At 35.2% G+C, this 24,574-nt stretch overlaps 1 protein-coding gene across 6 annotated transcripts in view; it reads right to left on the reverse strand.

The window, feature by feature from the left end:
• The window catches only part of LOC128995935 (FH1/FH2 domain-containing protein 3), a 70,055-nt gene that overhangs the window by 13,967 nt on the left and 31,514 nt on the right, over positions 1-24,574 (reverse strand). For 3 of the 6 annotated variants that reach the window (XM_054420998.1, XM_054420996.1, XM_054420997.1), the window contains exons 3-13: positions 24,112-24,170; positions 16,630-16,697; positions 13,172-13,277; positions 11,165-11,371; positions 10,125-10,305; positions 9,805-9,930; positions 7,861-8,021; positions 5,467-5,613; positions 4,606-4,785; positions 3,848-4,224; positions 3,235-3,373 (exon numbers count right to left, since the gene is read on the reverse strand). In XM_054420998.1, the coding sequence (XP_054276973.1) occupies positions 3,235-3,373; positions 3,848-4,224; positions 4,606-4,785; positions 5,467-5,613; positions 7,861-8,021; positions 9,805-9,930; positions 10,125-10,305; positions 11,165-11,371; positions 13,172-13,277; positions 16,630-16,697; positions 24,112-24,170 (1,751 nt within the window). The remainder of the gene's footprint in view (positions 1-3,234; positions 3,374-3,847; positions 4,225-4,605; positions 4,786-5,466; positions 5,614-7,860; positions 8,022-9,804; positions 9,931-10,124; positions 10,306-11,164; positions 11,372-13,171; positions 13,278-16,629; positions 16,698-24,111; positions 24,171-24,574) is intronic. The other 3 variants (XM_054420995.1, XM_054421000.1, XM_054420999.1) reach the window with 2 other exon arrangements.

The following is a 24,574-nucleotide window of genomic DNA, read 5'->3' on the forward strand; positions in this document are numbered from 1 at the left end:
TTTGTATAAAGCAAAAACCAACTTGATAAATTGAAAATCTACCTCAGAACTATTAACAAATAAAATAAATACAAACAATACAAATAATAAATAGCTGAGAAACTGATTTTCCATGGCTAAGATAACTAGCTATTGTTTACTTGGAAGTTGAACTTTCACCTCAAGGTGGATTTCAAACCTCCGTGTGATAATGCCCTGACATTACATATAGCAAATTACCAGGGTTTTTGGATAGGTGATTGGCAAAATTTTAACCCAGAACCTAAGTCCAGAACTTTAACCACAAGACTAGCCATGCACTGTTTCAGTATCAACCAATAGTTTGACTAAAGAAAAAAAAAAAACAAAATTGATAGCATCTACAGTTCTTCAACATTCTATAACATTAAAATTATGAGATAATTTATGAGGAAAATGATTGGTACAATTTTAGGATGGACAACGCCTTTCTTAGAGGTAATAAACTACTCAACTAGCCTAACAGGATACCTAATTTAGCAAAAGCTATGATTTCTTCACCATTTTTTATAAATAAGATCCGAACATAGTACAAAGCTTATATAGATAGGCTACTAAGTTAAGGTATTCTTAATGGGGCACTCACTAAAATTACATGGATTAAACCCCTTTAACCATCATAAAATCAAGTAAAAATTGAAAACTCAAAAATATCCAACTAAACATTTTTTGATAAGCATATTTTAATATTCTCAATATTACAAGACCACTTTACATGTTATGATCAGTTAGGTACTACGGGCAGAAGTAAACCAATGATAAAAAAAAACTTCTCTTTGACGTAACAACCTTTCTAACATTTTATACTCTTTTTGAATAAGTAATTAAAAAAATAAATAAGGGAGCCATAACAAAACCAAAGATAAATACAAATTAATATAATTCACTACAGTACGGTCCACAAGAGTCTGCAGTTGAGGGAGGAGCCTATTTACCATGTGACTTCGAAGGAGCCAATGAGGACAGTGCGGGGTTGCCAAATCTAATAATACCAGCTGATTTGAAAATATTGTTTAGTATATTTTATTAGTGAACGGGCGATGTTGCAACATCGCACTAGTCCAGTCTTGCTATTGGCTGCCGCCAACTGCAGATTCTTGTGGTCCCTAGTATAATTACTTATAATGACAAATAATTATTCAATTCCAGTCAAACTGGTCAAAATGTTTTGGAGATTGATTTTTTAAAACAATAAGGCATGTTTTAGAACATTTAACTGAGATTTTTAAAGCCCTAATTATTTCAAGTTGGTCTAGAGGTTGTATGATGGTTAAAGAAGCTGACAAACCTAACCTAACACTCACCTCCTGCAACAGAATGAAGTCGCCGCAACAAATCAAAGACACAAGTTAGTTATTATGAGAAGCGCAAGCCTGAAATGTACAAACCATATTTACATTGTTCTCTCAGTTTTCAGACCCCCTACAGACTCTTTGTTCTCTTTTGGGAAACACTGTCCTGTTTTCAATGGAAGATTGTAACCATTATGTTATACATGATTTTTACACAATTAAAAACATGAAAAATGTAGATCCTTAGGATGTCAAAAATGTTGAATCGTTGTGCTAGACATCTTTCTAACTTATTACAGTTCATCATCAGCAGCAATATATTTCAAATCAAAACATTATAGAACCACCAAAACCTTTCCTAAATGGGTTTCTTTTTATTTTTGATTTAGACAAAACAACGGAAGATAATTTATGACTAAACCAACTCTCTAGATTTCTATGCTTGTATGTAATTGAAAGAAACCGCCCAATGTAGTCTACACAGTATTAAGGTTTGACAAAGGCCTACTGAGAAATGAGTATGTCAATGGTGAGCAAAGCTTAAATGAAATGGTTTTGCGCTTTGGATCTAGATCTGTAACATTAATATTTTTGTCAATTTTGTATTTCAAAAATATTCTGAAATTGTCTTTACAATGATTTTAATACCAATTGCCTATAACATTAGCATGACACCTTTAACTGTTCGTGGAAATTAAAAAAAAGTTTGTACAAACAAATTTCTTATTACATTAAATTATTTCCTTCCTGTAATAAAACCATAGGAAAATATTAATGACACAATTAATGTGTACTTTTGCTACTACTGTGCTATAAAGTAAAGACTTTTTAGAATCGACGTTTTAAAGAATTATGATATCATTGATATCTAAATATAACACTGTATAGCATGAAGGATCTAAAACAATGATCAAAATTTAAGAATTCTATGATTAATTAATAAAATTGTACAACGGGAAAATAATCAGGAAAGATGAGTACTATTAAACTAACATTAAGGAGGAAAGTTTTTATGGTGGAAGACATGAAGAATAACATAACAGTAAAATATCATGCCTCAGTTCAACAATCGCAACATACATCATCATGCAATTTACCTTAACATTTTTAATGGAGATTCTGTACAGCACAAAATAATGCATATGATCACTCATCACAGAAAGAGCATGATAAAATAGGGTTTCAACCATGTCTACATGCATTTAATGGTGGTTTAATGCATGCAACTATGCAGACCTGAGTTTATTAAGTACAATTAAGGTTAGTTTCATGCATTTCCCATGGCTAAGTTTTTCCCTCGTGCTCTAATACCATAAAAGCCTCTACCAGAAGGGGCAGCGTTTTACTTAAACTGATTAAACTACCAACCTTAAGATGATTACAGAACCAAAGCCTAACTACACTACTAAGCAGGTACTCAACAGACTCACTGACTCTACATTACTCAACATAAAAAACTCAACAAGGTAAAAATAAAAAAAATTACATTTCAGAATGGACATAAGAGATTAAGCAACAAAACTTTATAGTGGCCTGGAACATTTTGAGCTAATTTTGCTGTAAAAAACAGAAGCAATACCAGCGACTGGAATGATAAAACCAAAAGTATCTGCAAGTTATCCATTTTGATTTTGTTTTTGCTGTTGTTGGTAATACTTACTAGCTCAAAAGTTACCAAATGGTAATACAACTCTGTTAACATATTTCTATGGTTTGGCTTTGAAATTCCCAACGTCAATTCTCTGTGAAAAGTACCAACTTTCTCATTACTTTAAAATACTTTAATATTTAAAGAAAACTAACTTAAAAAAAAATTTCTATTGAAAAAGTAGCTTGCATATTTTCAAAGAATAAGTCAACCATTGATGATACAACTTACAGGACGGATGGCCAACGGTGTTTATCGTGAGTGTGTGCAAGCGTACCTTTGTGATAAGATCTTTAGCCCTGGACTCAAACAGGTGTTCCAACTTCTGAATGTCGACAGCAACTGGAGACATCTCGTCCCAGATCAGGTTTGTTGAATTGAGCTTTGCAAAAACCACTGGGTCGTCTCTAACTTCCTACAGGTAAAAAGGTCAATGTTGAAACCATTGAAAAAGCAAACAGAAATAATTGGATTTTGAAAGATACAATTTTTACAAGGTTTACAGCTTTTTGTTCATTTATGACAGTGTTAAACTTTGGTTGGATTCTTTAAAATCCTTCTAGATTCTTATAAATCTTTTATAAGTAAGATCCTTGGCCATCAATTTGGCAAATTAGTTAAAATGGCCATCTATGTCAGTGATTCTAAATTAGAAGCTCTATGGTTTGAGACCATAATGTACCGGTACCCCATTTATTACCTATTAATGGTCGGATTTACCACTAGGCTGCTAGCAAAAGTGGGGGGGGATGTTCTGTACAAAAATGTTTTAATAGAAAAGTTAAGATTATTTTCAAAAATTAATGATTAAGACTTCTGACTTATATGATGAATTTGAACTTAGAAATTTTACATGTTACTTCAATCTTTTAGGTAGGTATGCATTTACCTTCCAAAAAAGTTTGACAGTCTTCTTATTCTTGCGGACAGGCGAGGCAAGTCGACTAGGCGTAGACGTAAGTGGTGGTGGAGCAGCAGGAGCAGGGATGGGCGGAGGGAGGTTGCAAGGTGGGGGGATGCCCGGCGGAGGTGGAGGTGGAGCTCCGGGCGCTCGACTGGTTGCAGCAAACACACTCTGTTCATCATCACTGTGCAGATCCGTGAAGTCGAGATCACAGAGGTTGAGAGCTCGCGAGCACGAACTCACGAGTTCCTCCCAATGAAGCTCTGTCTCTGACTTCTTCACTTCCGGAGGCTTGAATGGTGGAGGTGTTTCCGAAGTGGGGCTCTTTAGTACATCACCTCTAGACTGTGACTTGGCGAGACCTAGATGATGACAATAGAATCATGTGCATTGATTTTTATAAATATAGGAGTCTTACGAGTGTAAATAATATTTTGATCTTTTTTTTTACACTAAAATTACCAAAATTGGACAAACTTGGAACTTCAAGTTCTTTTAGCAGAAGAGTTTCACCACTGACAATGACAATAAATAAAAGTTCTCCTGGAAAGCAATTTTGTAAAATATTATATATTTCAATTTGGTCCATTTATGTAATATTTTAGCAATGGTGGGATTTGGAACCCAAGGTATTCTCAAGATTTAAAGAAATAGGACTTATTGACACCCACCACAGACACATTATCAGGAGAAGAATTTATATTCTTGGCTAAACAGAGAAATTAATATGACCAATAACCAACCTTCTTTAGCCTTGGAGATGATTCCCTTCATTTCTCCCATTCTAGTTATGGGTTTCCCATCAGCATCCAAGGCTCCAGGGCTGCCCAGAGTGGAGGCCAACTTCTGTGTCAGATCTTTGACAGAGTTCTCTCTCTTGCCATGGTTAGAGTCTCCATTGCAATACCCGTTGTGTACTCCACCTGTTGTCACATAGAATAGATAACCAACATGTAGCATAGAATGTGTATGTAAGGAGGTGTAAATTAACACAGTTTACCACATACGCTTACACATAAAACTGTGGGCCTTTGACAACATTTAAGTGTTGAACTAAAAGCAACATGCACATTGCACAATGTGTTGAATTATAATATGTCAGTATCTACCAAGTATATCAGATGGACCATCCACAATACTTAGGTCCTTTCAATAAATTAAAGGAGGGGGGATAGAACAAGGGGGTCAAAAATTTTAACAATAGCCTGAAGTTAAAGCAGATCAGTTCAATTTTATAGTAGATAAGTATCAATGACAATTTCTATCCAGTAAAATGTTTACTAGAGAAATGTATGAACAAATAACTATAGTACAACAAAACGTTTGATTGTATCATACAAATTTGGATGTACGGTTTTACAAAAATATTGCTAGATGCATCCAAACTGTCTCTTAGTTTTATTGCCACAATTCAGTTTCCATTTCCCATTTTTATCAGTTTATTTAATTTATTGACAGCCCAAAATGCAATAAATGCATACTATAATTCAAACTTATAAAAAAAACCGTAGTTTTTACTAAAGGCTACACACAAAACCTTCACAGTTGCTATGCACTACACTACACAAATAACATTTTCGCTAACGCAACAGAACAGACTGTACCATCCTCACTGCTGGACTGGTCTGTACTGCTGAGTGTTGCTAGGAGAGCTGCTTCTCTCTGCTCACGCAGGAAGCTGCGTTGTCTTTCTGCACGTTCCCGTCGTCTGCGCAGTGCAGGAGTAACCCCCACTCCTCCCTCATCCAACACTGCAACACAGTTAGTTCACTCCACACAAGCAACACAACACTCTTATTAATGAAGCGGAAGTGACCAGCGGAAAACCAAGTGGCTCAGTGGATTCTGGTTAGTTACACTTATAAAAGCAAAAAATCCTCAACCCTTTCAAATTTGTTCAAGAGATAAGAGGTTATGTGTATAATAAAATTAACAAAATGAAACCGATTTTGTAAGACGGTCATTAATTTCAACGACTGTAAGCACGGTCGGGATTCAATACTCTTGAATCCCCACCGTAAGAAAATAAGATGTTAAGATGTTTCAAAATCGGAAGGTCAAATCTAAAAACCAAAATTTTAGAGGGGTTTTCATTATTCATTTTTCATTTCAAAACCAGATTTGAAATGATATGGTTGAAATGATTCCCTACAACACAGACTGAAATGGAACAGAATGCAATTGAATTGATTCCATCTTTGATTATTATTCTATTATTCCCTACATACCTTTCTGTTACCCGCCTCGTCTGCAAAGTGGACCAAAGCTGAGTAAATATGTGTATTTCTATATCTTACATTTTACTGTTACAAAAACATTTAAAATTACACAAACCAACATGTTTACATAGATTTTTTCCAAATTATATGATTTTCTGCTTACCACCAGGGTAGTAAGACTCTGCTTGCAACTGTACAAAAATATAATCTACTTAAAAATGCTTAGCCATCTGAATATCTTTACTTTCATAGCATTCATTTTGATAGCCCCTGGACTATTTAATTTATATAGGTATGACTTTTTAGGCTTACCTCTCCAAAATTGTCAAAAATTGTGTTCAATTGAATTGAAGTTGAACACAATTTTAGACTACTGACAGGAGGTAAGCCTAAAAAGGCATTTTTACGTTCATTTAATCTTGAATAAAGAATTTTATTAAATTGTGTAAGACTTCCCCAGCATGGTAACTGGGAGAAAAAGAATTTTGTCTAGGACCTATGTTTATAATATATAAAGATTATTCTGGTAACTTTTGAAACAGAAAATGAGCATTACAGTGGAGCAACAATTATCTGAAGCCCAGTCATCCGAAAGGTCGGTAATCAAAGGAAATAACAAAATATATAAACTAAACCGCTAGTCCAGCGAGTAATCACTACACACTGGTGTTCTGCGGTAGCAAGAGACGATCACCGTTATAAAATTGTTTACTCATGTTAGGGAAATTTCTTGGCAAACTATCACTAAATTATTTATGTTACTACAAGTATTTTTTTATTTTGATGGTTTGTTTTCCTTTATCTTCAAATGTCTGTCTGTTGGTAAGCCATACAAACAGCCATACAGTTTGTTGGTAATAAAAACATCCAATATTGTAAGACGTTGATAATCGAATGTGATTATAACTACTTAGACCCTGTGAGGAAATTAGCCCCCAATTTTACTTCGAGGCTTTTCATACTGATACAGATTGACAATATTGCTGTTTTACTGTAAAATGTATATCGGATAAAAATAGGTGGTTTTCTTTTAGCCGTCCTACCGGGTTTCGCGATTGAGGTGTCATTTTAAAATTATGATACAGCAGAAGGACAAATGGTAACTAAAATGGTAATTTCCTTTAGAACATCGCCCTAGGCCCCTAAGGCTTGATTTATTTCTAGAGAACGCTTGCAAAGATTCAGTGATGCTGATTAACTTTTTTCATAGCAGTTTAGATGTTACCTAATATCTGATTCTTCAGTAGAACAACAGTAAGATTGTAAACAAGAGAAAAAACCCGTTGATGAAAATGGTTTTTTAAATAGGCTTCCTTTTTACAATTGTAAGCTGATTGGTGTAGGAATAGCACTCTTTATGTCGTAGATCTAAAATCAGCAATTTGTTATTCCTGTTTCTCTAAATTTTCCTTAAACAATTGAGTATTTTATATTTTGAGCAAAAACACAAGAAGAGAACTCATGAGCACAAATTGTCAACTAAATAATAAAAAAAATTACTCACTTTTTCCAAAACAGATTATTTACATCTTAACGCCAGTTTGATGAGCTGGGTAGAGTGAAAGTAGATCAAATACCTACTTTATTACTATTTAACATAGATAAAACATTTTTAATATTAAATCTTGTGCATATGGTTAAAAAAATACACAATGCTCAGTAAAAAGTGTTACAAAACAGAGAAAAAAATCAGCATTTAAAGCAAACACATTGATAGTATAGCATAAGCTTTGGAAAAAGAAAAAATATAAAATTCAATGACTAGAGAATTTTACCTACCATTGTGATACTCATCAGTCTGCTCATCGTCGAGATTAGCAGGCCTGGTCAGATTGAGTGTAAGGTTGTGAGGCGAAGTTCCCGTCGAGTGTCTACGAGATTTCCGTCTCTCTAACGGGTTTAATGTTGTTGTCAAACATTTGCGATGCCTCAATGTCTTTCTACAAATCAAACACAGTTTTAACTTTCTTTAACATATTGTAAGTTTTAAACAAGACCTAACCCTTCAAAAGTTATTTTATTTTGTGCATTTCAAATGTAAAAATCAGTAGATGATTTAATTTTAAAATGTATTTTTTAAGACATAAACAAATAAATAACAATTTTCTTTCATTTAAGATATGGTTCCTTAATTGAAATGTTAAGGTTGAATGGGATGGTCAGTCATTTTTCACTATTTACAATACACTTAAAAATTTCAGATAGGCAAATATAGCATTCAAAAGAAAACTTTAAAATTAGGTGTCAAGGAGTAGGCCTATAGTTACGACAAAAAGTGTAAACATCAAAATTAAAGGCGACACTCATTTTTTAGTATGTATTACTATAATTGACAAAAAGAGTTTAACAAGGTAGAAAAAATCAGAAAAACAGTGGAAAATTTAAAAAAAAGTTAAATTTTTCATAAATCTAGCGGTAGCAGGGTGAGTGAGAAGAATTACGAAAAAAGTTGCATTAAAAGGTAGTAGATCGCTAAAAATGAGCAGCTGATAGTGATGTTTTTTTAGATAGGACTCACCTTTTGCCTACTAAGGCTTGTAGAAAAAAAAATTGTTCGGGCATTTTCAGCCATCCGCCTATACTCACTGGAAACACCTGTATCTAACGAAGAGTAAAAACAAAATTGAGCAAGAAAATGACCTTAAATCATCTGTACAATTACATATTACCTTCTTCTGTTAAGTCGGATAACACTGGAAATAGTTCTGCATAACTGAGCTTGAGCTCGTGTGACATCCATTGTTTAGAAACTATATACGCAAATTTTTCTAAATTCATTTAACAGTTTAAGAGAAATCGCACAAGATATTGAGGATAATGTAAATTGAGTTGACTATGCGGAAGTGAAAATTGAACTGGGTTGATAGACACCAAAGAGAAAAAGATGAGTCATGAAGATAAGCTGTATGTGACCTCTAACTGCACTAGCGATAAACAGCTGTTATAAAGACCATTGAAGACTTTGCACTCAATAAAGCGGTTCTATTGAATACTGCGATAACTTACTGAAGTTATTATGTGTATACAGTACTTTCTGCAACTTTACTTGGTAGTTTACACAAAAAATAGCTATGAGAAATCTATCTCTGTTGAGATACCTAATATTGTGATTATAAATCATCAATCCCCACACCAGAACTTAACACCGTACAACCATTATTTGAATTAAAAACAATTTCTCTACTTATTTATACTCAAATTTGATGGTCACTGTGTAATTATGAATCCCTTCCAATACTTTTTAAACACTTTTAGCACTAATTGGATTTTGAGGTTATAATTGTATTTGCAGTTTTACTTTTGTTTTACGACTATTCAAATAGGGTACCATGAGTGTGATTAATATTTGTTGTCATACTAAATGCAAGAAGGTTGTTTTCAAATTAGTCAGTGCTAAAGTGGTTCTAGGTTTTGGACCCAAAACTCCGATAAAAACAAGGATAGAGTTATTTGCATGTTTTATATTTGGTAAGCCAGAGGCTCAGACGTATAGGTTAGTGCTATAGATTTATAGCAGCGATGTTGTGAGTTCATACTGTGGTGTTTGTCACTAATTTTGCTAAGTTAAAGGAGACAAATTGTTTACACACAAATCATCCTCCTTCAAGCAGAACATACACCGAGATGACCTTACCTCCCTATCCTAGGTACTTTGTTAAATCTACACTACGACAGTACAGTAGTTGTATGACAGAACATATTATTTCTGTTGAGTTGGCTCACCTGATGGTTTCATCAAGTTGTTTCAGTGGCGCTCCCTTCTGTTCCCCATCCTCGTGTTGAAGAACAGCCTCGTAGATCTGGAACTGCCTCAGTAGGTCCAGGTCTGTACCTTGCTTTGACATGTATCTGTGACAATATTTGGTTTGTTAAACTCTTTGTTTTCAAAGATAGTAATACAGTACTAGAAAATAGAATAAGGTATTTGGCTTTAGTTTTTTGTAAAACATTGTATATCGCTTAAGTTATCCATAAGGTCTTTTACATTTCAAACAAGTAGTCTAATACAATGCTATGTTTACTGTATGAAACATTGTGTTTACCTTCTGATGATGTTCTCAAAGCCTTGCTCCTCCAAGGCGTCCACTTGGTCGTAGTAAGTGTCTTGATCCGGGAGTCCGTTCAGAGTCTTGTTGACCAGTGAGGTAGCGTAGATGAGCAGTTCTGTGTCGGCTGCGTCGTACTCTTTCATCAGCCTCATCACATTCCACCAAAGCTGGTTTCCTGAACATAAGAGAACTAAATTCAGCAGTCTGTTTCTTGATAGCGTTCAGTTCAAATATGAAAGAAAATTACCAATTTTCAGTAAATTATAAGAATATTGCCAATCTCTGCATGAATTAAATATGTTTTATTACCCTCTGAATATTGATGGGGGAATGTCTGTTGCAAATGCTGTACTTTTACTACATGACAAATATATGTATTATTAATATTTTGTCTCCATAGATTATTGGGTAATTTAATTCAAAGCGAAGTAAGGTGCATATAAAACATTCAAATGTACAGTTAAGTACTGTCTAGCACTATACTCCGTTCAAAAATATAGGCGGTTTTAGGGGAAGAAATCTATTTTCTCCACTTAAACCTACCTTTAAAAATAATAGCTCAAGAGTTGAGGTTTGCTAAAGTATAAATCAACTCCGCCATATTTTATTAAGAAAAAGGTAGTGGGGGAACTTCCACCCAAAACACCTAAATTTTGAGAACGGAGTATAGTGCTGGTGTCAAAGTCCAGCATCAGCCAAGTCCCTTGCCCTCATATACAACGCACATGGTGAATGAAGAAGACCCTGTGTCCTGTGCAATAGGAATTTACCCTCAGTGTTTGCCGTTCGGGCTCTTCCTTGTTTGTTACAAGTATATTTCGAGCACAGCACACCAGAACTGAAAGCGCACGGATGTCCCATAATGTCCTCTGTAAATTACTTATATGTGTTTTAATAATAGTCGTTTCATTATGTTTTGTCCTTATCTTATAAAAATCAAAATTGAAACTATACACCAGACCTGACCAAGACGGGATTTCACCCCTTATTCTGTTATGCTGTCTCCTGGCTGAGGAGACAGCACCCAAACCCACCTTGAGCAGAATCCACTGCCTGGATGGCTTTGACCAGCAGAACACTGTTGGTTTCAGTGTACTCCACAAAGACCAGTAGGAGCTTGAGTGCAGTCTTGACGACAAGTCGGAACTTTGACGCCACCAGAGAGTACAGCCACTGTACTGTGGGGCTGTGCTCCATCACACCATTCATACCATCCACATACAGCATCACCTGGCCTAGAGCTGCAACAGGAGGCAACATTTGGTAATGGCTCATCTTGAGATTGGTAATTTTACAATATTCTACTTCATGCATCAAAGTGAATACCAATGACTGTTTCAGCATCAACTGCATTGTCAGATGAATATTACTGCACGACGTTTCACTCAATTGCTATAAAAAGGCTATCCCTCTGTGGCTAGACAAAACTTCACCTGAGAACATTGTTGACTGAAAAATCTAATGGATTCTGAGTGTGTTTACATATGAATTAAAGGGAACACTGTCATCTATGCGCGGGTCAATGGAGGGCAGTGGGGTCTGCAGCTCCCTCTCCTTAAAGGTGATGTTTGTATACAAAAATTAAAAAAAAGAAGTCGGCATGGGAAGGTTTGATTTTTGCTTTATGTTATTCCTTCAGATTGCTCCAAAACCCACGTTTGGAGATATTATGTTCAAATTTTCTCTAGGGAGGATTTCATACCCCCAGCCTGAAAGCAGCCCTCCCCACAATTTCATCTGGATCCAACTTAATGTTGTCATGGATTAAGCATTACAGGAGGTAGTTGGGCAACTGAGTCTTGCAATGCTCGCTTAATTTTAGAAGGTTGCTGGTTTCATTTTAACAAAAATCTGTTGCTTATTAAATTTTTCAACCGAGTTCTGAGATATTTCGGCTTATAACAAAAGGGCTTTTCTAATAAAAATGCTGGTCTTATGGTCAGTAAAAAGATACATAAGAGATACTACACTCATTCTTCAATATTATTTTGGTTGAACTAAGTTATATGTTACAAAGTGATACCATCAAGTGGTTTAGACCATCTTATATTGGACATTCAACCCTACAGAATCTCTAAGACATATGGTTGAATCTCCAATAAAAGATGCAAAAGACTAACTAAGATGGAAAATATTGTTTGATGAAATTATAAATCTCCGAGAGTAAGCGTAAGATAGGATCTTCCAGCTACGTAAAGGCTGCGGATCACAAAACACATATTGCACAACAGATGTTAAGTTTGCGTTTTGCAGATCTTAAAGTGGAGCAAGGATCATGAATTGCTGACGACATCACTATTTGTCACAAGAGTCGTCTGCATTCTGATGATATCCGTGTCAGACCCATTAGTCTGGGAGACACTGTTGCCCTTGACACCCTGGGATGACGCGTCATCAGACACTCACATATCCAACACCTGATCTGTCAACTGCTAACGGGTGTTGCATATCTCAGAGTTGAATGATCACTGATCAGCTAACTACTCCAGGAGCCGTTGATTTAATAATCATGTTATTATTCTTTTTTAATTGAAGCAGTCTTGTTAGCGGGGCAAACCTTTATAATTGCAAATTATTTGAAGCAGCATCATTCTTGCTGCGAGTGACAAAACATTATCCATAACGAACGTCAAAGTTTAGGTTATTTGGCTTTGTTCAACCCCTGCATTTGGACAAAAACACAGTATTTTATTCTTCTTAAGTATGGAAATGTACTACCTATCTATCATTAGGCCTATCATATCGATAAAGACATAAGAATTAAAAATACCTTGATAAAAACTATTTGGCAACTTAACAGGAAAGGTGTTACGTTTCTTAAAAAGCTAGTTTTCTCTAGAATACCGCCCCTTGTTTTCCTCACACTCTCCAATTAAAAACCTAAACTTTCTTTAAACATAAAAAAATTTATCACCAAAAAACCTATAAACATTTCAATTTTGGATCAAATATTTTTCTCAGTCAACAGCATTTTATTCCATCTTATTAACAAGATAATAAAATACATTGAGATTGTGTAAATACATTAAAAATCAACTTACCTCTAAGGATGTAGTTTTGATAGTTCTGGTCTGCATCGGAGCCCACACGGATAAGACAGGCGAGGCCATCATTCTGCACAAACTCATGAACAAGATCCTTGTCTTCCTGTACAAGTAAGCAGTGTCAACGAGGTATTGTGTGAGAAATACAGTACTCATTTAAAGCTAAAACTTGGGTAAACCTGAGTGGAATGTGTGTAACATTTTATTAAGTTTTTATGGCTAAGTAGTTGAGTGTTTTAGTGCTTGCATGACAGTCAGAAGGTTGCCAGTTTGATCCTGAGAACTGAGAAGTATTAACAGTGTTTGAATGGTCTGCAGCTGGACCCAACTATCCTGGAATCATTGGGATGTTCATAAATAAAAAATAAAAAAATTGATCTTAACCAGTAAAGCCGCTTCCAAAAGAGTTTACAACATCAATACATGTTTAAAACAAAAGCTCATGACAATAGCGGTTTTTTGTAGAGAAGATCAAAATGGTTATCAGTGTTTACAACAGCCTACATTTTCTTTTAAATTCTTTTAAAAGTTTTTTTTTAAATCAGTTCTGTTTATACTGTTTACAGTATGCTTACTTATTTTAAGCAGTGTTTACAACTGAATTTGCAACTAAATGTTTTTCATCACTATGTATTTGAAAATAGCCCATTTCCATACAGCTGAGATCTTCGAAAATCTTAGAATATTTAGATACACCAAAAACAAATAGTGATCAGCTGCCTTTTCCTGACATAAACATTTTTTTAGCGAATTTCCCCTATAGGGAATAAGCTATTACCGTAGGTCTCATGGTAAGAGTTGGACCCGGGACCAATTTACTTTTTTATTTTGATGTCCCTAGAAGCCAAAAACACCATCCGTTCAAATTCATATATATATATATATATATTTATATATTTATATATTTATATATTTATATATATATATATATATATATATGTGTCCGTCAGCGCGATAACTCGAGCAAAAATTATCCGATTTTGATGAAATTTGGTACAAACGTGTAAACCTACGTTTATTCGAACGAGTTCGCGAACCAGCATGATCAGACCATGGGAACAGGGTTTTATGGGGGGATTTATGGGGTTAAAATTGGTTTTTCTAATTTTTCACCCTCAAAACATAAAATTGTCCAAATTTTCTCTAGACCTTTTTGAAGAGCTTAAAAAAACAAATAATTTAGTATATTGAAGCGTTTTTGTAAGGTTATTGGTTACGGAGAAATTTGTAAATTAAAAATTCCCATGTTATTCTTATGGAGAATAAGTAAACTGTTGTAGTTTGCTTGTTTATGGATAGTACCTGGGGACCGAGCTTTGCTCGGGGAAAATAATTCCCCCACCCTGCGATTCCCCCTTTACTACTTCCTTCACCATTTCCTTCCCTTCTCATAGCATTTAAGTATTACAGATACATTAATCTAACTGCCACAAACGGTTCCCACACTCTGCGATTCTAAACTTTACTACTTCCTACGTCGTGGACCTGTTGTCATCTCTTTCCACAGCATTTTAGTATTTTAAATACATTAATCTAATTGCCACACACATTTCCGCACTGCTAAAAAGCATTTAATACTTCTTTCACCATTTCCTATGTCTTGGACATTTTTCCATCCCCTCTCATAGCATTTCAGTATTTCAATTTCAGATACATAAATCTAACTGTTACAATTGGTTTCCAGTTCCCAGACTCAACACTGCTCGCCTTTACTACTTCATTCACCTCTTCCTACGTCGCGGACCTGTTTCCCTCCCTTCCCATTGCATTTTAAGATTGCAGATACCTTAATCTAATCCTCATAAACAGTTCCCACACACCGGACTGCTCGCCTTGACTTACTTCCTTCACCACTTCCTACGTCTCAGATCTGTTTTCCTCCCTTCCCGTTCCCATAGCATTTTAAGATTGTAGATACCTTAATCTAATCGTCATAAACAGTTCCCACACTCCGGACTACTCACCTTTACTACTTCCTTCACCACTTCCTACGTCGTGGACCTCTGTTTCTCTCCCTTTCCATAGCATTTTAGGATTGTATATACCTTAATCTAATTGTCGTAAACAGTTGCCACACTCCGGACCGCTCACCTTACTATTTCCCTCACCACTTCCTACGTTGCGGACCTCTGTTTCCCTCCCTTCCCATAGCATTTTAGGATTGTATATACCTTAATCTAATCGTCATAAACAGTTCCCATACTCCGGACCGCTCACCTTTACCACTTCCTACGTCACGGACCTGTCTCCTTACCTTCCCATAGCATTTTAGAACTGCAGATATTTTAATCTAATCGTCATAAACAGTTCCCGCACTCAGGATAGCTCGCATTGACTACTTCCTTCACCACTTCCTACGTTGCGGACCTGTTTCCTTACCTTTCCATAGCATTTTAGGATTGCAGATACCTTACTATCCTTATGGAACAGCTGAAGCCACTTTTATTGTTAGTTCTGTCTGGTTTTAGCGAATTTCCCATATAGGGAATAAGCTATTACCGTAGTACTCATGGTAAGACCTGGACGCGGGACCGATTTTTTTTTCGTTTTGAGGTCCCTAGAGGCCAAAAACACCATCCGTTCAAATTCATATATATATATATATATAAATTTATATATTTATATATATATATATATATATATATATATATATGTCCGTCAGCACGATAACTCGAGCAAAAATGATCCGATTTTGATGAAAATTGGTACAAACGTGTAAAAGTACGTTTATTCGAACGAGTTCGCAATCCAGCATGATCGGACCAAGGGAACGGGGGTTTACGGGGGGTTTTATGGGGTAAAAATAGGTTTTTCTAATTTTTGACCCAAAAAACATAAAATTTAGCAATTTCTTTCCAAACCATTTTGTAGAGCTTAAAAAAACAAATAATTTAGTATATTGAAGCGTTATTATGCGCCTAATGGTTACGGAGAAAATTCCAAAAAATTGTAAATTTAAAATTCCCATGTTATTCTTATGGAGAATAAGTAAACTGTTGTAGTTTGCTTGTTTGTGAACATATTTTGATCAAATTTGGAAAATGTTTTTATTTCTTACTAACTATTCACATTTTACAAAAAAAATCAGTTTTACCCTCCCTGATGCAGCAAACCTAAGTACTTGTTAAACTTATTCTATTTAAATCAAGAATAAATGTTATATTTTTAAGTAGACATTTCAGTGTAAATCCAATCAGTCAAATGGAAATTCGCTTAGTCTGCAGGTTTGCTGCGGCGGGGGTATTTTTAATATAGACATTTTCAAGTAAAGTCATATACTAACATCGTGCATGTACAGGTTTTGATAAGTTATACTCTTACTTAGTTTCTGGTTTGATGAAATAACTAAATGCAATGTGACAATAAATATCATAAAAGATACCACTGGTTTTCTTGAAATTTGTAAGCATATTCCAAAGAGTGTTAAGATGGAAAATAAGATTTAGTATATTCACCTGAAATATCTGCTTGAGAGAGAACAATGCTCTCCTGAGTTCCCGACCTTCAGAAGATTGGAGTTTTTCTGTAACAATAAAAATATGGGTTATGGGTAACAAAGCTAGTATACAGTATTGTAAAAATAACTTGTTGATCAGCATCTGTAATAATATATTTACACTTAATATCGTTTACTCAGCACAAGACGGTAAATACAAATATATATATAAAAGATGGTAAGTGGTAATCGATTTCAATTGTACACTGCAATCGTCATCAGACCCAAAGAATTCGCCTGTTGGGTCTGATGATGATTGTTATGATGATTGTTATGATGTTGGTTAGGTTATGATTGGAGTGTCCAATCGAAAATTAATTATACAAACATATTGGGAGAGGCTAGTAGAATAAATATAGCTATAGTTCGGCCGCTTAGAAAGCGACCTCTACCAGCATTGGTTTAGCATTAGCGCGCAGGTCGTTTTCTAAGCGGCCGAACTATAGAAAGCTTAGGTCTTTTGTTATCAAGGCCTTGATTCAAATACTGCTGTGTATCGCCAATGGCTTTTAGGTGTAATAAATAACTGGTGGCTCCGATTTTCCACTTTAGGCAGTAGGTCCATATCTCTTGAGAACCAAAAATAAAATGTCTCTCTGCATCAGAGAACTGAAATGAAATGGAAGCTAGACTACAATAATTTAAAATACAATAACATAGTTTTAAAGTATACCTACCTACAAATACTTTAATTGAATTCTTTCTCCGTCAAAATTTATAAAAATCTGATCCCATTTTCTTTACAATCACCATTTATAAAGTTACTCTTGAAATGAACTTCTAAAATTATAAAATAAGAAAAATACCAAAAACTAGCCCATACAAGTTTTGTGTCTGGTAATCATATACCGTAGGCTTAATATGTATTGGAAAAAATGGTTTATTACAGTTTGTTTTTCTTATATATATATATATATAATTAATTATTTATTTCATTTATTAATATATATAGGAAAATATAAAACAGTGCATTACTAAACAAAGGAAAACACAATTGATCAAACCAACTATTTCACATATTTTTGTTCATTCAATATTTTAAGGTTATGTTTTGATCACGTGACGGTGACAACAATCGAGATGAGACAGCTGATCTAACAGGCGCTTTGTGCTATAATTCCGAGTGATATGCATCAGCGAATAAAAATTCAGCAACGGTACTGGGTACTCACCTACGAGGCTTTGCATTGCTTGCCCAGATTATTTTTGGCTGACATGAATAAAAGATGAAGAGTGAATGTGAGCGTTTATCTGTCTGCTGTGATGTAAATCCCTGCGTGGATCTCGGAGGCCGTATAACCACTGTCTACGTTGGGAATAACCAGGTTTGTATAAAGGGTATATTTACAAGTGAAATGTAAAACGTACTGATATTCAAAATAAAAATAAGCTTTACGCTGAAGATAAATCTTCTTTGCTTCATTTGAAAGAGAGCGATGTGAATAAAAAAACTGCCCTGTACCTACTTCCCACTCCAGCTCCCATTGAAAATGCATTGGTGTTTTCCAAGAGCACGAAGGGGGCAAACTGGTATCTGGTTCCAGGAGTAGGTTCCTCCTACCACAAGCATTTTAAGTAAAAAAAATTCAAAAACATATTTCTGGGCTGTCTCTATCTAAAAGCAGTAATTCTATTTTTAAGCATTCCGTACTTATTAATCTCTACAGCCTGTATGAAATTTGTACAGTTTGATTGTTAACAGTGTACAAAACTGATCCTTGGGTAGAAATGGAGATGGGTTGGAGTACCTAAGACATTTATAACGATAAAGTAAAAAAATCTCCATTTTCGATGGGGATGGGCTATTCTGTTCACTTGAAATTTTTTGTCGTGTTAGATGTATTCCTAATTTTTAATTGATTATTTGATGTGTTGCACGTTTTGAAAATGTTAAATAATGAAACATGTTGGTACCAATTTTGACAAAAATATAAACTAAAGACGGAGGTTCCCTATTGTGACGATATTTTGTAATTCAGTAATTTAAAAACCTTAATTACTTTTCTCAAGAAAGGTCATGACCATGAATTCCTTCAATAATTGTCATCGTCATTTAATTTCGGTCTCAAATAATTAACAGGACCAACCAACTCCGTACGAAGTTACGGCTTTAGTCTCGCCATATGTTAAGGGGAGGGGGAGGGACGTCCGCCGCCCTAAGGCTTCTCTGACGTCACAGAGATCGTCTAGCAGTTAATTCCATTACAAGACCTTCCTCTACAGCAACTCTGTTTTGATTCATGACCTGACGGAGCATCTATAACGCATACGCAATGTTGGCAATTCAACGACAGTACTTGGTTATGTGAATACACATGCTACAATACATTTCCACAGCAATACAAAACACGCGTAATTTTATCAATTTACATTAGTTATCTCATTTAATTGACTCACGATATATTTTTTAGAAAGAGTGGTATAAAATTAGACCTGTTATTGCGATATGGCAGAGATAAGTATACATCTTTTATCACGACATGATTTTTTTGCTGTAAGATGGTTTCACGAATGACAAATTTAACACTCGGTGCTTTATGGGTCAAAGTCCTTACCAAAAGCAAAATAGCTCAGGTATTAAAATTTAAGTTTTTACATAGTTATATGTTTTGTTTTAAGCCTAGATAACCCCTCCTATAGGTTTACGTTTTGTCGGACTGTGCCGCTACAATTGAACTGCCGCCCTCAGTGCATTGTCTTGCGCAAGGACATCAACATTTGCCCTCTCTCTCAAACTTCTTCGTTTTGCATCGTCTTTGTGAATGCCCAGTCGCATCGCTTCTGTCTATCGCACATCTTCACGTTAAAATGTTCTCTAGTTTTTGTTTGGTCATTGTTCGACTGGTTCGTTAGAGCAGGTCGGATGAAAATTGTGATAAGTGTCCGGTCGTGAGATAAATACGTACTTCGTGTTTGAGGCTGGCGTTTGTGTAAATCCTAGCTTGGTAGTGGTGTTCGTATGGTACTATAACCAGAAGTTGCTAATTCGACCCTCAGTTATTTTTTGATCGTTTGAAACTGGACCCAGTTTGTCCTTGGGGTTTCAATAAATGGCTTATGAAACAGATGGTCGTAAGTCAGTAACAATGGTAAAATGATCATGTCACTCTAGAATCATATTTCATTTACTGTACATTCCAGTTAAATTCGCAGCCTTGAGTTTCTATCTCATTTTAATGATATAATTGCCTAAGTCCGACTCTAAAGTTAGAGTAAGCTTATTCCAATGAGAGAAGGATTAGGGTTGTCACCATGTTCCTCTTGTCTTGAAACTCCAGCACTGGCACTGACTATATGGTGATTTTTTAAACGTATGTTAACGTATTTGCTCTAAAAGTTTTATCTGTCAAGGCAATATGGCGGGACAGGATTGATTAGGATGACTCTACTAAACAATCATTAATGATTGGCAAATATCTCATTGTTGTCTTGAACGTAGATTATATTTTATTTCTAGACACCTGATACAGCGGGCATCCACCCATTGCGTTCAGAGTCACATTTCGGACGTGGTTCTGTTTTATGGCTCTCAAGGGTCCATGGGAGACGGTCAGAGGGTCCCTGGCTCAAGACTTACACTACAAATCGTTCCCTTTTTTTGGTAAGTGAGGACTGATAGGGTCCCGAACTCATGAGGGTCGACCGGGACCCTCTAACTGCGCCACCATCTGTAATAGCTTCTTCGAAGAGAAATGAAGACCCTGATTTTTATGTATATTCTTTTTTCTTTATCTTCGAATCCGACAAAAAAATCAATATATGTATGCGTTTCATTAAAGGCTGGATTTACTACTTTTTCAACATGAAGCCTTCCAACATCTGATATAGACATCTCAGAGGCGTTCGTGCACGTTCTTGCACTTGCCCGGCTACATGGAATAATGTAATGATCGCCTTTCTTGGAAACAAACTGTAGTGAACAAGACAGGTCTTAGCGCCACAGCTGCTTAGAGGAACTTTTAACAACACTTCCCCCGTTTTATCGAGCTTTCGATGTATTTCAATGTTTGACCATTTTCAAGAAATTATAATGCAACAAATTTTTGTTTTGCTGTCCAAATTAACAGTAGCATAACCTATAACTAGCCAATACTCATACAGCCCGTAATGAGTTAAAGCAAACACAAACATAAACATAATTTTCTAATTTTCGTATCATTTACTTCAGTACAATTTTGCAAAAAATGTCCCACCCTATCGTACAATTTGAAGATTGTTATTGTGTGTGTTTCATGTAAGAGACGTTAGAAAGCAAACAAAATATGTCTCTTATTTTAGGGCAGATTTCACGATTCATGCTTTACTATTTGGTCATCAGACAACAATAAATATTCTAAAACGAAATTTTTATATACAGTTAAAATCGTTATAATGTTGGTTTAGTAACAAGAAACAAATTACAAACAATAAAAAGCCCCCTAGTTCAACATAACCGAACGGAACTTTCCACTGATTCATAAGGTCATAAGAATGGTAAATCTATAAGGGAGTGTGTTTTATCAACGTTTGACTTAACTTCGGAATTGACATTTTGTATACAGTAATGAACAGATCAAAATAATTTGAACTTTATAATTAGTTTCCCTAAAAATCTGCTAGACTCCGTACAAATTCAAGTACAGTATCACAAATTCTCCTGTTTTACAGTCCAAATGCAGAATTTTCATAATTCGACCATTGCAATGCACCTGTGGAGGAGTTTTTTTCGACTCGCCTACTAAAAATAAGTTAGTGACCACTACTACTCGTCGCAAAACATTTCCCAGTTTAAATATCCTGTAGTTCGAATTTTTCAAAAAATAGAATACTTTATCACCATGAAGCAGATTTAATTAAGCGTTCGTCTATTATTTCAATGACAACTCCGTCCCTGAGTTTTAATGGATCTTCTGCTAAGTCCCATAGACACCACCCCAACCCTAATCTCAGGTATGTGTTTATCTGAACACCTGTCTCTAAGGGTGACTGTATAAATAACAGTTACAACATTATAACAGTTTACTTTAGTGCTGGCTGGCAAGGCCTACGCAAATATTGAACGTCTGCTAAAAAGTGTATACAAGGTATGATTTATTTATAAAGCTGATGTGTGTTCACTGTTACTATTTTTTACGACAAGAGTTAGTTAGATTACTGTTTCGCTAGGTAGTAAACTTATCCAATTTACAGAATATTTGTCCAAGAACGGTAAATTATTTTTAAATTCAAAAAGTTATTCATGACACAGACAAAAATGTGACAAACTAAAATAAAACAACCAACACAAAGCACGATGATCATTTCCCCCTCAAACTTATCACAACTTGAAGACCCTTCAGGTTTCAAAGCTATAAAAAGTATCTATTGTGTGCTGTTTTTCAACCACCATTCATTTGAATTTTATTTCACATAAAAGGTTAGTTTTTCCAATAATTTTTGTAATGTGCTTTAAAAGATAGCATTGTGATACATATGGAAAGACGCATGGCATTAGCACTCGCCTGGTAACCTAACAAGCTAAAGGTCGCAGGTTCGATCCTGAGGAATGTCAGAAGCTTCTTGATAGTTTGAAACTGGTATCAGCTGTCAATGGCCATTGGTCAGTGAGCTGTCAAACTACGGTCCTGGCATAAGAATTTTCCCTCTTCTCACACCTATTTTCAGTTTTTTTTTAGAATACCCATTAGTTGTGTCCGTGTCCTCATCTTATAATAGCTATACAGGGATATCTGCTTATCAGTGATTGATATGATATTCACGCACCATACATACGTACATTAAGTTGTAGACGTTAACTATGTAAAAGTTGAATAGATCAATAGCAATACGCACTCAAATCTCCAACGCAATAGTTTTGGTACCTCACTGTACTTTGGAACAACCCGAGTGAGTCACTGATCCTGGTACAGATCCAGTGATGTCACTAGACAAATCTCGATGTGACATGTCCGGTCCGTGACGTAGATCTGTGTCCGGACATGTCTTGAGTTCTGGCTTGAGGTGCAACTCAGCTGATTACAGTGTTTAAGCTTAGTAGTAGATTTCATCACTAGGGTCCAGCAAGAGCTCGAGTTAAACGATCGAAGCAAGCTGATTTTGAAATACCCCCGCCGCAGCAAACCTGCAGACTAAGCGAATTTCCATTAACCTGATTGGATTTACACTAAAATGCCTCCATAAAAATAGCACATTTATTTCCTATTTAAATAGAATTAGTTTTACGAGTACTTACGTTTGCTGCAACAGGGAGGGTAAAAAAGATTTTTTTTATAAAATGATAATAGTTTAGTAAGAAATAAAAGTATTTTCCAAAATCGATCAAAATATGTTCATAAACAAGCAAACTACAATAGTTGACTTATTCTCCATAAGAATAACATAGGAATTTTAAAATTACAATTTTTTTGAATTTTCTCTATAACAATTAGGTGCATAATAACGCTTCAATATTAATATTCTAAATTATTTGTTTTTTTTTAAGCTCTACAAAATGGTTTAAAAAGAAATTGTGAAATTTTGTGTCTTTAGGGTCAAAAATGGTAAAATTTTTACCCCATAAACCCCCCATAAACCCCCGTTCCCATAGTCCGATCATGCTGGTTCGCGAACTCATTCAAGTTTATCCCGCCTTACACCTTCAAAGCAAATTTTATCAAAATCGGACAAAAAATACTCAAGTTATCGTGCGGATGGACACACACACAAACACACACACACACACACACATATGTATATATATATATACATATATATATATATATATATATATATATATAAATTTGAACGAATGGTGTTTTTGGCCTCTGGGGACATCAAAATGAAAAAGTAAATCGGTCCCGGGCTTAGGTCTTACCATGAGACCTACGGTAATAGCTACTTCCCTATAGGGAAATTCGCTAAAATGAGAAAAGACCAAAAAATTGTTAGAATCTACTTTACTTACAACTTGTTGAAGGCGAATCAATTCCCAAAAATATTTTCATCAGTAAAGTTTCATTTAGTTTAGGAAGTTTATCAGCCTACATGTTTTTAATTCTATTTGACTGTACGCTTAGGACTTAGGAGAGTAACTTAATTTTTAGTATTGTACTTATAAACAACCAAATACTAGCAATATCATTGACTATTGGAAGACATTCCATCTATATGGATCAGCTGTCGCCAATTTCTTACTAAAAAGAATGTAGTTGTGTAAGCCAGTCACAGATTGCGCTAGTGTCTAAAACTATTTTGTACTTTATTTTTCGTTACTGACATAGTTGCTGGGTCACAACAGTGTCTATAGCTCATAATAAGTCATTTCATCAGTTTGACTTGGTAAAAAGCATAATGTAATCGGCAGAAATCAGTAATTTAGATCAGCGCAATCTGTAGGTGGCTCACATCAACTAAGACAAATTTTATTAAAACCCTGGCTACAACTTTAACATGGGGATGGAATGTCTAGTTATGCCTCACTTACCAATAATTGTGTGGACTCGAACTGACAGTTGTGTACGAAGAACGATGGAATTCTTCCGGCTGTAACAAAACAACTTTTTAGAACTACAGTAGTTAGTAGTAGGATATTTAAAAAAAATTACACAACTTGAGATATTATCAAAAGTAATCTTTACAACTACAAATAGTTTAAACACAATTCACTACGCCAACTGTGAGATTTATTAATATACATTTTTCGTTGTTGTCGGGAAACGATTCAGTGGATTCACACCACAAAACCACGGCTTATGTGTCATTTTTTCGTTGCACCACTTGCACCCAGTCAAAACCACTGACCCAACCATCATGTTACGAACCACATGTCATAATGTACTGATGATGATTTGTATTTGCACTTCATCTCTTGACAGTAGCTCAGACAACATAAACCTTTCTTTGCAGTATCACCAGCTGCGTGTGATGAAAAGCCTCCACGGATGCCA

The sequence above is a fragment of the Macrosteles quadrilineatus genome, unplaced genomic scaffold (assembly GCF_028750875.1).
Source record: "Macrosteles quadrilineatus isolate MER2022 unplaced genomic scaffold, UCM_ALF_1.0 Scaffold_5__1_contigs__length_97177068, whole genome shotgun sequence".
NCBI lineage: Eukaryota > Metazoa > Arthropoda > Insecta > Hemiptera > Cicadellidae > Macrosteles > Macrosteles quadrilineatus.